Source organism: Macrobrachium nipponense, chromosome 21 (genome assembly GCF_015104395.2).
Source record: "Macrobrachium nipponense isolate FS-2020 chromosome 21, ASM1510439v2, whole genome shotgun sequence".
In the NCBI taxonomy this organism is placed as follows: Eukaryota; Metazoa; Arthropoda; class Malacostraca; order Decapoda; family Palaemonidae; genus Macrobrachium; species Macrobrachium nipponense.
In genome coordinates this window covers 53,054,841-53,068,878 of record NC_087212.1, presented here as the reverse complement: position 1 = coordinate 53,068,878, position 14,038 = coordinate 53,054,841, and the positions used below count along the sequence as shown (strand labels likewise).

Genomic DNA, 14,038 nt, shown 5'->3' with positions numbered 1-14,038 from the left:
GGGAAGAAATTATTATCAACTAAAAAATTCCCCTTCGGTACATATATGAAAATATATCATTTGGGAGGTAAAGTGAAATGAGATATTAAAGGACATTTGTAGCTTGAATTGATATATAAATGGATCACGGTTCGATGTGATAATTATTCATAACAAAAGGCTACGTGCTGTCAAACGCTCGAATTGGCCAACATGGTAGACGGGGTTTCATATCGATTCTAATTACGAAAGCACCCAGATCGAGGGTGATTTGTAAGGTCAGAATCGATATGAACTTATAGCGTCTCTGTAGGCTGATTGGATAGCGTCACTGACTGTCCCGATTTCGTCCCCGTCCACTTGGACGGTGGTTCGATCCCATGGGGGGACGAAATTATTATCAACTAAAAAATTGCCCTTCGGTACATATATGAAAATATCATTTGGGTAGGTAAAGTGAATTTAGATATTAAAGGGGGGGGGACATTTGTAGCTTGAATTGATATATAAATGGATCACGGTTCGATGTGATAATTATTCATAACAAAAGGCTACGTGCTGTCAAACGCTCGAATTGGCCAACATGGTAGACGGGTTTTCATATCGATTCTAATTACGAAAGCACGCAGATCGAGGGTGATTTGTAAGGTCAGAATCGATATGAACTTATAGCGTCTCTGTTGGCTGATTGGATAGCGTCACTGACTGTCCTGATTTTGTCCCCGTCCACTTGGACGGTGGTTCGATCCCATGGGGGGACGAAATTATTATCAACTAAAAAATTCCCCTTCGGTACATATATGAAAATATATCATTTGGGAGGTAAAGTGAATTTAGATATTAAAGGACATTAGTAGCTTGAATTGATATATAAATGGATCACAGTTCGATGTGATAATTATTCTATATATATATATATATATATATATATATATATATATATATATATATATATAATATTAGCAGTTATATATAACTACACAGATGGCTCCTCAGAAGCTCATCGAAACCTGCCGTCTCCTTCCACCTATACGCACACCTTTATATGTGTGGTGTGTATATATATATATATATATATATATATATATATATATATATATATATATATATATATATATATTATATAGAATATATACATATATATATATATATATATATATATAATATATATTATATATATATATATATATATATATATGTATATATTATATATATATATATAGCTAATATGATTTATAATGTATTAACACACACATCACACATATATATATATATATATATATATATATATATATATATATATATATATATATATATATATATATATATGTGTGTGTGTGTGTGATAGAGACAGAGAGAGAATACCGAAATGAGAGCCAAGACAAAAGATTCCCAAGATATTTTATTCTACACGATAATAATATCTTCAGGAAAAGGCTGAAAATATTGCTGAAGTTGACTGGCTAATAAAGGCAGACTGGCAAAGCAATCAAAGCCAGGGAATGATGAAGAGCAAGATAGAGAAATGATGTTGAATGATAAATCTCCTATAAAACACAGCCCGTAGAAAGAAAATTACATCGTAAATGCTATAAAATAACAAAAGCTGACGTTGTAACGTAGTAAATTTCTGCTAGTCTTCTCTTCATATGCGTAATAGCAATCATTTAAGAGAATTACACAATGACTGTAAGCTTGCCTATGACGACCGTGTCACGCGTTTAGTTTCAGGTTACGAAGATTGACACCTAAATTTGCATGACAATAACCGCAGACTCCAAGACAGGGCTGATAAGAAGGAAACCAGGTAACATGAAAAGATTACCGAAGGAAGCAGGTCATCGCAGAGTAACCTACTTACTTTCTTCAAAAGTCTATAAAGACATGATTGATCTTGAAGCTATTCGAACTGAAGGTAACCCGGACATTCGTGACAGCTGTCCTTTGATCTGTGGTGATATTAGTGATCTTCTAGTATCATGTCGATTTTGCTCTCTGTTCGTATCAAAGTATATTTATGTTAGTATATACCAAGCACAACTTCTATTTTTGTTCTGCTGCATTAATTCTTATATGTCGGACGGTGATTGCGTAATAATTACAATATCTCGCCCGCATTTAGGTATACATTTTATTCTTTTCTACCACATCTTTCTTTTTACTCCCACCTCATTTTTCTCCTTTTCAGATTTTATGGTTCTATTTATTGGAAGCATGCTTTTCAGCGTTAAAGCTATTTAGACCTATCCTATACGAATGTCGAATCAATTTGGGTAACAGTAAAAAATAATGCTTGTCATCAATAAACAACTCTCCATCTCATTTGGTCCGTAGTTTATCAAAAGTAGTTTTGCAAATGTACAGATATTAATATGATTTGTAATAGTTCTAATTGCAAAAACTATTACCAAAAGTCACTATTCTGCACGAAGTCTTCTACTGTTACTGAATCGGAAGAACAGGGCTATCCCTAAGATATAAAATATGTGTTGCGAAAAAGATATGAGAAATGTACGCATTAAGAACATAATGATATGCAGTTTATTCTTTCTCAGTTTCTTACATAACACGCTGCAATGATGTATTTCTCATTCCTTTACTTCACATTTAGCCTTCCCCCTGGCCATTCCTGCCAAAACTTTCCAATACCTTTTCTTCCCATTAGACTACTTCCTTGTCTTTTTCCTCAAAATATCCCTTTCTTATTGCACCTCTTACTACTCCTTCCAAAGCTCATTTACTCCCTATATTTGCTTCAAAGTGAATGACAATATGTTATGAAAGGAAAGGGGGATCTGGTTAAACTTAAGAACTGGTTAAACTTAATTCTTGTAATATACATGAAAATCAGAGACGATATTGAACCATAAACTAAAACCTTTAGAGCATGGAACGAGAGATGCAAGTCTTACATCAGTATGTGAGTTGCTTAATTCTGAAATAATATTTTAGGTGATAATGTTTTCAACTGAAAAAAAAAATATAAGAGTATTACAATATAGAGCACCTACTTTACTCGGGGATTACTCATTAACTTAACTGATTTTTTCAAAAATTCTTCGGACTATAGATTTCACACCGAATTTGGCAAAACACGAGGGCGACCCTAATAATTCAAACTTATTCCGTTAGTAACGTACTGCAATCAATCATCAGAGAAAAGTGCAAGGATAATATGCCTGATTTCAATATATTTTGTGTTTAGTCTTTTGCTTGTACATTTATAGTTGGTGTTCCCTGTGAGGAGGGAGTTAAACATAATTAATATTATCAAACCAAAGATTCATTTAATAATACACCAATCGTGAAATTCTCTCTGAATTAGTCATTGAATCAAGAATACTAACAATGTCCAGTAAATTGTGGTTGATTTTGATGGTATATGGCTGCTCATTATAACTAGAAATTAATAAATTCACAAAAATCAAAGCGTTGTTTTCGGGAGTGACCAGGTTGACAAGTCTAACTCTAGATTTTACCCATAACTTGACAAAGGACAGGAATAGGGAAATGTTTTTCCCTCGCCGTTTAAATACCTGCAGCCGAGTTGTACAAAGGTTCCTAATGTATATATGTATATATATATATATTATATATATATATATATATATATATATATATATATATATAAAAGAGTGGCTACCTTTATAAGTATGAGCACGTAATTCTTGCTTCTTTTTAAGTAATGCATGTACCAAGAAAACTCAACAATGACTTCTACTGCTATATGAATAAAACGCCAATATCTACTGTTGGCAATAAAGCACAGCATTCGCAGCGCCTGTGTGTATATTGAGAATACTTTTTAAAAAATACGCTAGTTCGCACTGAATTCACAAAGCTTATTCGAAAAGTCACTCCACAAAGATGATAAACTCTATCTCGCAGCACGTGTGGAAATGTGTGCACTGAGAAGTATAAATCGGGGTTGACATTCTTTCCCAAGAACAAGGTGGCAGGTGTCGCAGAGAGAGAGAGAGAGAGAGAGAGAGAGAGAGAGAGAGAGAGAGAGAGAGAGAGAGCTACTACTGTAAGCGGTATAAAAAAGAAATAATATTCATCAAATGTATAACTACCTACTGGTAGGTATGCTGTGGTGCAGTAATTACCAAAATTTACCAACGGGATTCGCTTACAGATACTGTTTAGTGCGTATTCGTGGGAAAATTCATCTATGAAGAATGCTTTTTGCGCGAAGATAAGAGTCGAAATTGACGCAAATAAGAATAGTAACCTTACAGTGCCGTATTCCAATAGTCCTCCTAATCAATCATTGGATATATATATATATATATATATATATATATATATATATATATATATATAATTATATATATATATATATATATATATATATATATATATATATTATATATATATATATATATGTGTGTGTGTGTGTGTGTGCGTGTGTGTGTGTCTGTGTGTGTGTGTGTGATATATAAAAGAACGTGCACGAAAGTGTTAACAGCAGTTAGGGAAACAAAAAACTTTGAAGTTAGCTTTGGATTACATCATAGGTCAGTATTAAGTCTATTTTTGTTTGTGCTGGTCACGGATGTGTTGAGTGAAGCGATCAGGAATGAAGAGCTGTGGGAATTTGTACGCCTATGATCTGGTGATTACTGCTGAAAATGAGGAGGACCTACAGGGAAGGGTTGGAGAGTGGCAGGAATCTTTAGAGAAGGCTGGCTTAAAGGTGATTGTAAATAAAACAGAGGTTTTGCCAGTATAGGGAAGACAGAGACAGAACAGCAATACAAGTAAGAGGAGGCTCGATTCTAAAACAGGCAGAAAAGTTTAATTCCATTTATATATATTTATAAAGTTTTTATCTTGAGTATGTACTGGAATATATACCTAGGAGAAGTCTTGTTTTAGTTACTTTATTTGGGTATTATTATGATAGCTACAAAAACGTTAAAAATATTGCTATAATATTTTCGCTCTAGTTTCTTGTGTTTCCATTCTGGAATAATTATTTACAAAAAATTGCAAATGCATCTCCACATATTGCAGTCTTCTCCTTAAATAATTGCAACAGAATAAACACATATTACAGTCTTCTCCCTAACAAAGAATGCTGCATTCGTAAATACTCTCTTGACTTGGTCTTAAGGTGAGCATGTACAAATTTGTTTCGTGTATCCTCTTTCAGTAATATTTCAGATCGCAAGCAAGACCCGAAAAACATGAAGATCAACAAGGAAAATGTCACAGATCAGGAGGATTCTCCATGAACACCATCGCATGTTGCATGATTAAGCTTTTTATTTTGTCAGCTGCACCCACAGAACAATTGGTGACGACTTTGCCTTACCAGGGCTAAGAACCTAAACGTTAACAACCTCTAAAGGCAAGTACTCTGAGCCGAAAAGGCTTACTATAAAAAAAAGAAAAGACAAAAAAGTGTTATACCTATTTATATAATATGGCACACACCCACATCCTTAAGGCAGGGAAATACTGAAATCCGGAATTAAACCCTAATTCTGTAAATTAATTTTTAATAGAAAAAGTTCTGTTCCGTCTATCCGTTAAACTCCCTCTTTTGAGTAATGTGACTATACTTTTTAAAATGATAATTTTACAACAAGCTGCGAATGAAAAGCAATTTAAAAATCCAAAATACAACACATGACTGGGGCCTTTTAAGAAGGTTCTCTCTCTCTCTCTCTCTCTCTCTCTCTCTCTCTCTCTCTCTCTCTCTCTCTCTCTCTCTCATTTTTAATAGGAGGGTACAGTTTTCACAATGTCATTATTATCATTATTCATTCCTTCTTCACTACTGCACATCACATTTCCCGGTGCTATCATTCCTTCCCGAGTGATGATATCTCTGCCTTTCTCGACCTGCCTCGAGTTTTACAGAAAATTTCAATATCGACGTAACGAAGGCAACATAATAATCGGATTGAATTCATAGACTTGCTTTAAGTTTTTGCAAAGAAAGTGAGGTGGTCGCTGCTGTAAAGAGCGAATTATATTTTGCCACACACTGAACGATTTCGGTGTCTTGAATATACAGATTATGTCAGGTCTGTGATCGTGTTTTTTAAGGCAGTGCTGAAGATGGAACCTTGGGTTCTGTGATACATAGAGCTAGTACAACACACATATACATAATATATATATAGTACATATATACATATATATATTATATATATATATATATATATATATATATATATATATATATATATATATATATACACACACAATGTTGCAATAATTATCATAAGCTATTATTATAGAGAACATAAAACGCCTATTCCTGGAGATCGCGGCGTAAAAGGAATTCAGTGGCCCATTGCGCCTTGCACTTGTTTATTGTAAGATGCGCAACACACTGAGCTAGTAATTGGCCCACCGGGAAAATTTGCTTTGTGAATTTTCATTAATCCATACATATATGGCCGAGATGGAGAGGAGGTCACACCTTATTTTTATTAGCTTTTCACTTTACTATCCTTTTTTCTATATACTCACTTTAACTGAAAAGGACCAGCGTACCTGACTTGTCTGCTTTCGTCACATGAAGGTCTTTGTAATTTTTCATTTCACTGATGGCAGCCATGAATCTTTTATGTATATTTGAGGTGTCTTACTTTTTAATATTTCTATAAATCATTCCGCTGATTACGTTCACTTTTTCACTGGTAGGCCACTATACTTTTCCAGATTGCACAATTCTTTGGCGCAATGAACAGAGTGGAACTTACCAAAGGACTGCGCAATCTGGAAAAGTATGCAATCCATAGGTGGTAAAGTTGAGTCTTCCATTCCCTTGAACCATTTTTATAACCTTAATTAATTGCTTTCTCTTCCTATTATTCCAGATGGGTGGTGACTTGCCTGTTCAACATAATATTATGGAGGCAAAAGCTTGATACCTCATCGGGCCTGAAAATGGCATTTCAAAAATTTTACGTTCTCCGTAGCAGCGCATTTGCCAATCGGCGGGTAGAAATGCTCTTCGATTTGAGACGCTCAAGAGGACGATATCGAATTCCTATAATTTGAAAGAACTGGTGCCAAACACAGCCCTCTATAGTCGAATCTCTTTGGTCTATAGAGAGCGATTGGGAAATCATTTCCCTTCGGTTATCTGCGCCACTGAAATCTGCAAAAAGAGGACGGCTGAAAGAGCATGGTACTTTTCTTTCCCTGGTTTACCACATATCGGAGGTGCGATGGCGGTGAGGATGATATTTTCAATACGATTATCTCATTCCGCCCTCGTCACTGGTTTTAGTTATTTCATTATCATTCAAAAATATTTCCTGACACAATTTACATTCAAGTTTAATCATACCAATACAATCAAGTTTAATCATATCAATATGATTTTATGCAAATGATGCTTTCAAATATTCTAAATTGTTAGACTCCGCTTGCATTTATCGGGAAAAATGCTTGGCATTTTTCTAGTCCTTACAGGAAATTGCTTTGCAATATATTTTCATGTATCACCTTTACTGAAAGTTCGCAGTACGAGTATGCTAAAGAAAAACTTTAATTTCCAGTAGAGGAAAAATATAACGCTGTTTCCTTCACCTGAAATCAGTGTTTACCTTGATATCAATGAGATTATACAAATAGTACTATTACTTACCTATTGATTATAAAAGTCACCTATTACTGCTTATCTTTTATAATAAGTGTTCTATTTATAAGTGACTGTGTGTGTGCAGATGTTAATGCTGATTAATTACCAAAGCAAAATTTGGAAATGTACATATAAGAATGGGTGTCGCAGAAATTAATTTCTTACTCACATTAGGACCGAACCCCAGTCTTACAAGTGCGAGTTCAGGCCATTAGTAATTCCTCCAAATAATTCATAAAGGAAGTCTGAACCTAAGTACTTACGACACTGATGTTCATCGGAGCCGTCTCCACAATGATCATGGAAGTCGCAGACATTTTCCGTAGGGACACAGAAGTGGTTGTTACACTTGAAATGTGTAGCAGGGCACACATAGGTTTCTGGAATGATGAAAAGCGCATAAATTAGATATTAATTTACATATGCTGTGTTCCTGCAGACATTATCAGCTTATTTTTATAAATTTCTTCACTCAATGCGTCTTCGATTCTTACCATGTTTATTCATAGAAGAGTAAAACTAAAATGGCAACGTAACATCACATGATATTTGTAATGTCAAGTGTCTGATTGGAAAAAAAGGTCTCCAATATTAAACATGTATCAAGCAGCTTTCCTTCACAGGAGGTTAAGAGAAAAATCCATGCACTCACTATAAATTTACACTGTAACTTTACACTGTAACGAATCTATACTAAATGCGTTTATTCCTAATAGTTGTCCATAGTTTCATTTACAATAACGTATGTGACTGAACTGAATTTTATCGGGCTGTTTTCAGTGTCCGGTATTTAATAGTGGAAAGCAATAATTTTTAAAAAATTTCACAGCTAAAAGATTACCACTATGGACAACTATTAGGAATAAACGCATCTAGTATAGATTCGTAAAATGACACCAAATAGTTCTAAAATTGCAGTTTCAAAGAGGACTCTCCCTAGCCCGGATAAATAGGGAGGGTTGGAGACAAGAAAGGCTCCCTTCAAAAGATATCTGCCTAAACAAACTGCATATGAAATTAACGGCTGGAAAAGGTTAATTAAAAAAGCAAAGCTGACGCGGATTAAATTCGGAAGAAAAAGGGAAAGATTTCAAAGAGGACAAAGTGCTATTAATAAGTGAGAGCAGACCACAATTCTAGAGAAGCAATCCGGTTCTTCAAAGGATTAATTATGATTACTTATACCAAGAGAACAATAGGGACCCTTATGAAGATAACTATAAATGAACGTACACAGGAACTTTTAATTAAGTGATCAATAACACGTGAAACAAAAACAGACCTAAGCTGTTAAAACGAACACCAAATCTACCCCTTAACAAGCAACAGTATGCTCAAAGATCAATGAAACAGGTAACGTGGTAGATTATAACACAATCCGCAGAGTCAATAGCTCTACAGTACCAGAATACAGTGTGAAAGGGATATATATATCTCGAATACTTAATAGGAAACTACATATCAAAAATGTATCATCATGACCATTAGGAGCTTCAAAACTTGTAAAATGCTCACAAAACTGATGCTCAGAAGTTTAAGAGACGCTTCAAGGATCATTGCCTCAAGTTTTACTGACAACTCACATGTACATACACATTACATACATACATACATACATACATACATACATACATACATACATATATATATATATATATATATATAGATATATATATATATATATATATATATATATATATATAATATAGTCATATATATATACACACACACACATATATATATATATATATATATATATTATATATATATATATATATATATATATATATATATATATATGTGTGTGTGTGTGTGTGTGTGTGTGCGTGTGTATGTATACACACATACACACACATGATATATATATATATATATTATATATATATATATATATATATATATATATATATATATATACAAAATATACACGCATGTATAATTTTAAACATTTATTTTCTTGTCATTTTACTATATCTTTTCTTAACTCATGAATTTTTCTTCAAGTTGATTATTGATTAAAGAGCCAAAACAAAGCTGCATGTTGAAGTAGTAACAAGAAAAATACTGCATTGACCCTAATTTCAAATTTCAAACATGTCCCTCACTGACACATGATTCTTACTAATTATCGGAAGCTATGGATGAGTTTTTTGGGGGAGCTCACTGGTCTACTTGACGAACCATCGGTAGCCATGCCCTTTCTTGTTCAAGTCCCTCGTGGGTGGGAGGGTCTTGGCCGCTAAGTATAGGTTTGGTGAAAATGCGTTTTCTAGGGTATTGTACACAAGTGCAATGACTTGTTCCTCGTCTCCGCTGCTTCCTGATGAAAAACTGGACGTTTTTGTTTATCTTGTGGTTTGGTTATTTGACTATTCTAATCGCTTTTACTTTATACTGAAACTCAGTACACAGTGTTACCTAATATAATCATATTTTTTTAATTTACGGTTTTTTTATCTCTCTTCCGACGGATTCTTCAAGTACCAGTTTGTTTTCTATCGCAAATCGTAACATACGAAAATATTCGACTACGCTGAGAAACATAAATTTTTGTACATATCATTGGAAGGCTAACTAAAATGTTATTCATCCTAAATTCGAGTTTAATATTTGTTTATTTCCTTTTAATTACTCATAATTTGCTTCTCTACTTTATCATTGTTGTTGCACAAGGACTTTGTAGTAAGGTATTCAAGTGCATAAATATAAGGACTTCCGTTAATTATTTAGAGCATGGATTACTACCTAGGGGTGAGTGATAAAAAAAATGATGTCGGATTAAGAAAAATGAAACGACATACGCATGAAAGTCGAAAAGAACAATAAAAGGAAATAAAGTAACCGTTAAACAATATTTTGGGGGGCATCTGAATAGCATTTTCTTAATTTTTTTCGTACCATTCAAAAATGGAGCGGGAGATGCCTCTCAGAGAGAGAGAGAGAGAGAGAGAGAGAGAGAGAGAGAGAGAGAGAGAGAGAGAGAGATGAAAAGAAAATCTTAAATCAACTTCCTTTCGTTCGTAGGCAATTCAAGAGACTGCATGAAATCCTAGATTCTGGCTCGTGAAATTGCTCCAATTTTGCAGCGATTTCCTTAATTTCGACTTTTCTCAGCTTTTCCTTCTTAAGAGTTTTTCTTAATTGAAAGGGGAAATCCAAGCATGGGGTTCCTTCTCTTTCCCAATCACGCAGGAGTAAACAAACTATTTCATTTACTTTCAGGTGAGTAAAAAAAAAAAAAAAATCAAGTCCATAGACAAACGTTGCTTGTTGGCTTCACAAATCATGTAATGTTACAACACAACTTCATAGGATCTGCTGTAAGTAGGTTACAACGGTCTTCAGCAGGAACAGAATATCAAACATGGCACAAATAATACTATTACCGTAAATCATAAGAGGATTAGTGTGAAATATGACTTGGTATAGCTCATGCTGGCTTGCCTGCATAATCACCTACAACAACATGTTTTCACGCAAGGATCCTTAGGTTAAACGAATATCAGCGAATGAAAAGAAAACCCTATGCGTTTGAAAGGTATTTTTTTTTATTTGCCAGATATAACTTATTTGACTAAAACATCTGACAATACCCAGCGATAGATAGAACAAAGCTTGGTGATCTAAAACACAGAATCAGCTGTCCAAATCATATATATTCAAATGATTTGGTGGTGTCCTATGACCGCTATTTCAAGGTCCTCATGTTAATCGCGGTCTGCCGCCCACCAACCAACCCAGCTGTGAAGGTGTTAGCAACCTCGAAAGTAATGACTTACCAATCCGATGCAACTTCCTACCTCATGACAGAGAAAAATGTGCGAAATATATCAACCAAATATAGGGAAACGACATCCCATTGGAATGTAAGGTGCAAACATGTTATAATACAGCTCGATCAGCAACAATACAAATGAAATTTCTTTGTCTACGCTGCTTATTCCAAAAGTGTAGCGCAATTAAATTTTGAAAGCGCCACATCTTTTAGCTTCACTGTAATACTTGATGCATCTGAATTCAATGGTTAGTATCCATAGAACATTCCGTATACTATATGTTTAAATGACCATTAACCTTTTCAATTAAGACAAGAACAATCTTTTAGTCTTTGACTTTAGAATAAGTAAAATTATAGTACTAAAATCTATAGGGGTACATATTTTCACCATTCATATTATCTTGAAATGCAAAAGAAATCACAAGATAGAATACACGTATACTAGAATCCCACGTCCGGATTGTAAATCCTGATATTTCTGTTAAATTGGAATAAATGTATATGTGAACAAATAGTCAGTGGAAAATAATGTCAGGATTTAACCTTTGAAAAAAATATCAAGTAAAAAATTAAATTCAGCAAATAATAGTTAATGGTTCCCCTCTCTACAACTGACATCCTGATCAGCAGGTCTTATCACGCAAGGGCATCATCAGGGTTATCTTCCGTGGGAATTATGCTGATGCTTCAAAAACCTTCTATCATTACATTACTAGTTATCATTCAGCATTCTGCAATTTCGATTACAGTATTAATTATGGTCGTTCGCCTTCTGTTGGATTCAAGTTTTGTTATGGTCTGTTAGTCTTGCAGTGATATATTGTTAGTTGTGCCGCATGTATAGAAAGAGAAGATGGAGTCTGATACCGACTTTACTGTAGTATATATGCAATCGAATTCAGGTTTTGCAATCAAAATCAACATTGACCATCCTCCACATTGACAGTCGGGTAATTATGAATTTTTGTCACAAACAGGTTGATTTTTTTTATATTCACAAATATTATGCTGCAAATCATTTAATATCCAATACCTTGGGAATAACTTGCACCTCTGCAAAAAGTCTGCACAACATAAGTTCTTTCACGCAATTGCTTAGAAGCCTCATCAGGATAGCATCATAATCTACCAGCACAAACTGCACATTCATTTCTCTCTGGACCGCACTTTCCACCTTACCGGGTAATAAGCCTATTCTTTACAGAGCCTCTTTCTGTTTCCACAGCACTTGCAGGATCATTCCTACTCACTTTGTTTCTGTTTTCCTTATGACCAAACTAAAAGTCAACTCACACAAAGGACGAACAGGGTACACATTTTTTTTGACTGCTGATATCTAACCCACTTTTGATATATGAAGTGACAGAATAGTGCATACAATAACAATGGCCAGGGTTGACCACAGTACGTGGTACAGGTGATGTAGGTGATTCATGACCACGTGGTAGTAAAGTTGCTCCATAATAACTCCCGACCTAGGTGGATGAACCAGGGCATGATAGAGGAGCATGGGCCACACAGGGCTTCGCCCTCAAAAAGCAAAGAAAAAGGAATACATGTGAATTATCACACGTACATCTACAATATGACGGCAGTTTTTACTGTTATGTAGATCTTTGAATGCGCGGACGGAAAAGTGCATATTATACCAATGCCCAGGATGAGCAGTACCACATGGTTCAGATGATGACAGTTACTCACAATAACTGGGTTGCAAAGGTGCTTCGTGATACTGCTGGCCTTAGCGGTAGCAGTGTGATCAACACACAACATCTTTGATCTATATGCATATATATATATATATATATATATATATATATATATATATATATATATATATATATATATATATATATATATATATATATATATATATATATTATATATATATATATATATATATTTGTGTGTATAAGAGTTCTCATATCTTACATGGAAATTAAAAGATGAATACCAAGGTTTACAACTTTAATTCCAGTCATCTTCAGAGTACTGAATTTTAAAAAGTACTCTTACATAGGATGAATTACTGAAATAATTTATTCTTATGGATTCTCAAGTAAAGCTTGATTTTAAACGTTTTACAAATTGTCGATCAACTCTATATTGCGATTTGGTAACTATTTTCTATGAAGTATGCCTCGCATATTTAAGCAGTTGATTATCATTTGAGATTTATTGTCATTATGTGATATTGTATTGGTCTCGTAAATAAGTTTCAGACTTAAGTCATTCAGTAGCCTGAAGACGACTTTACAAAAAGTCGTTAGTGTTAATCTCTTTTTAATTTACACATAATATGTTCTTATTATCTTCAATAATGGAATAATTGTGGAAAAGAAAATTTATTTTCGTGAACTCTCCAGATGTTACACCATTTATTTACAAGACCTTCCACTAATTATTTTCATACACCTTTATATGCCTCTTTGTTAGCTAAACTCTCTCTCTCTCTCTCTCTCTCTCTCTCTCTCTCTCTCTCTCTCTCTCTCTCTCTCCTCTCTCTCTGTCTCTCTCTCTCTCTCTCTCTCTCTCTCTCTTCGACCTGGTGAACATTTCACATTATATACATATTTCAGTTCTCTATTTGACTCTTAGTCCATCGTTCATATACTCTCTTGAAATACCACTTAGATACCAAAGAAAAATTGTTGCCGAAATGATCGCGGGAT

General features: G+C 34.2%; 1 protein-coding gene across 1 annotated transcript in view; it reads right to left on the bottom strand.

The window, feature by feature from the left end:
* LOC135197478 (G-protein coupled receptor GRL101-like) overlaps nucleotides 1–14,038 on the bottom strand; it is a 367,490-nt gene that overhangs the window by 274,370 nt on the left and 79,082 nt on the right. Inside the window, exon 6 of the mRNA XM_064224543.1 lies at nucleotides 7,852–7,968. Coding sequence (XP_064080613.1) covers nucleotides 7,852–7,968 — 117 coding nt within the window. The remainder of the gene's footprint in view (nucleotides 1–7,851; nucleotides 7,969–14,038) is intronic.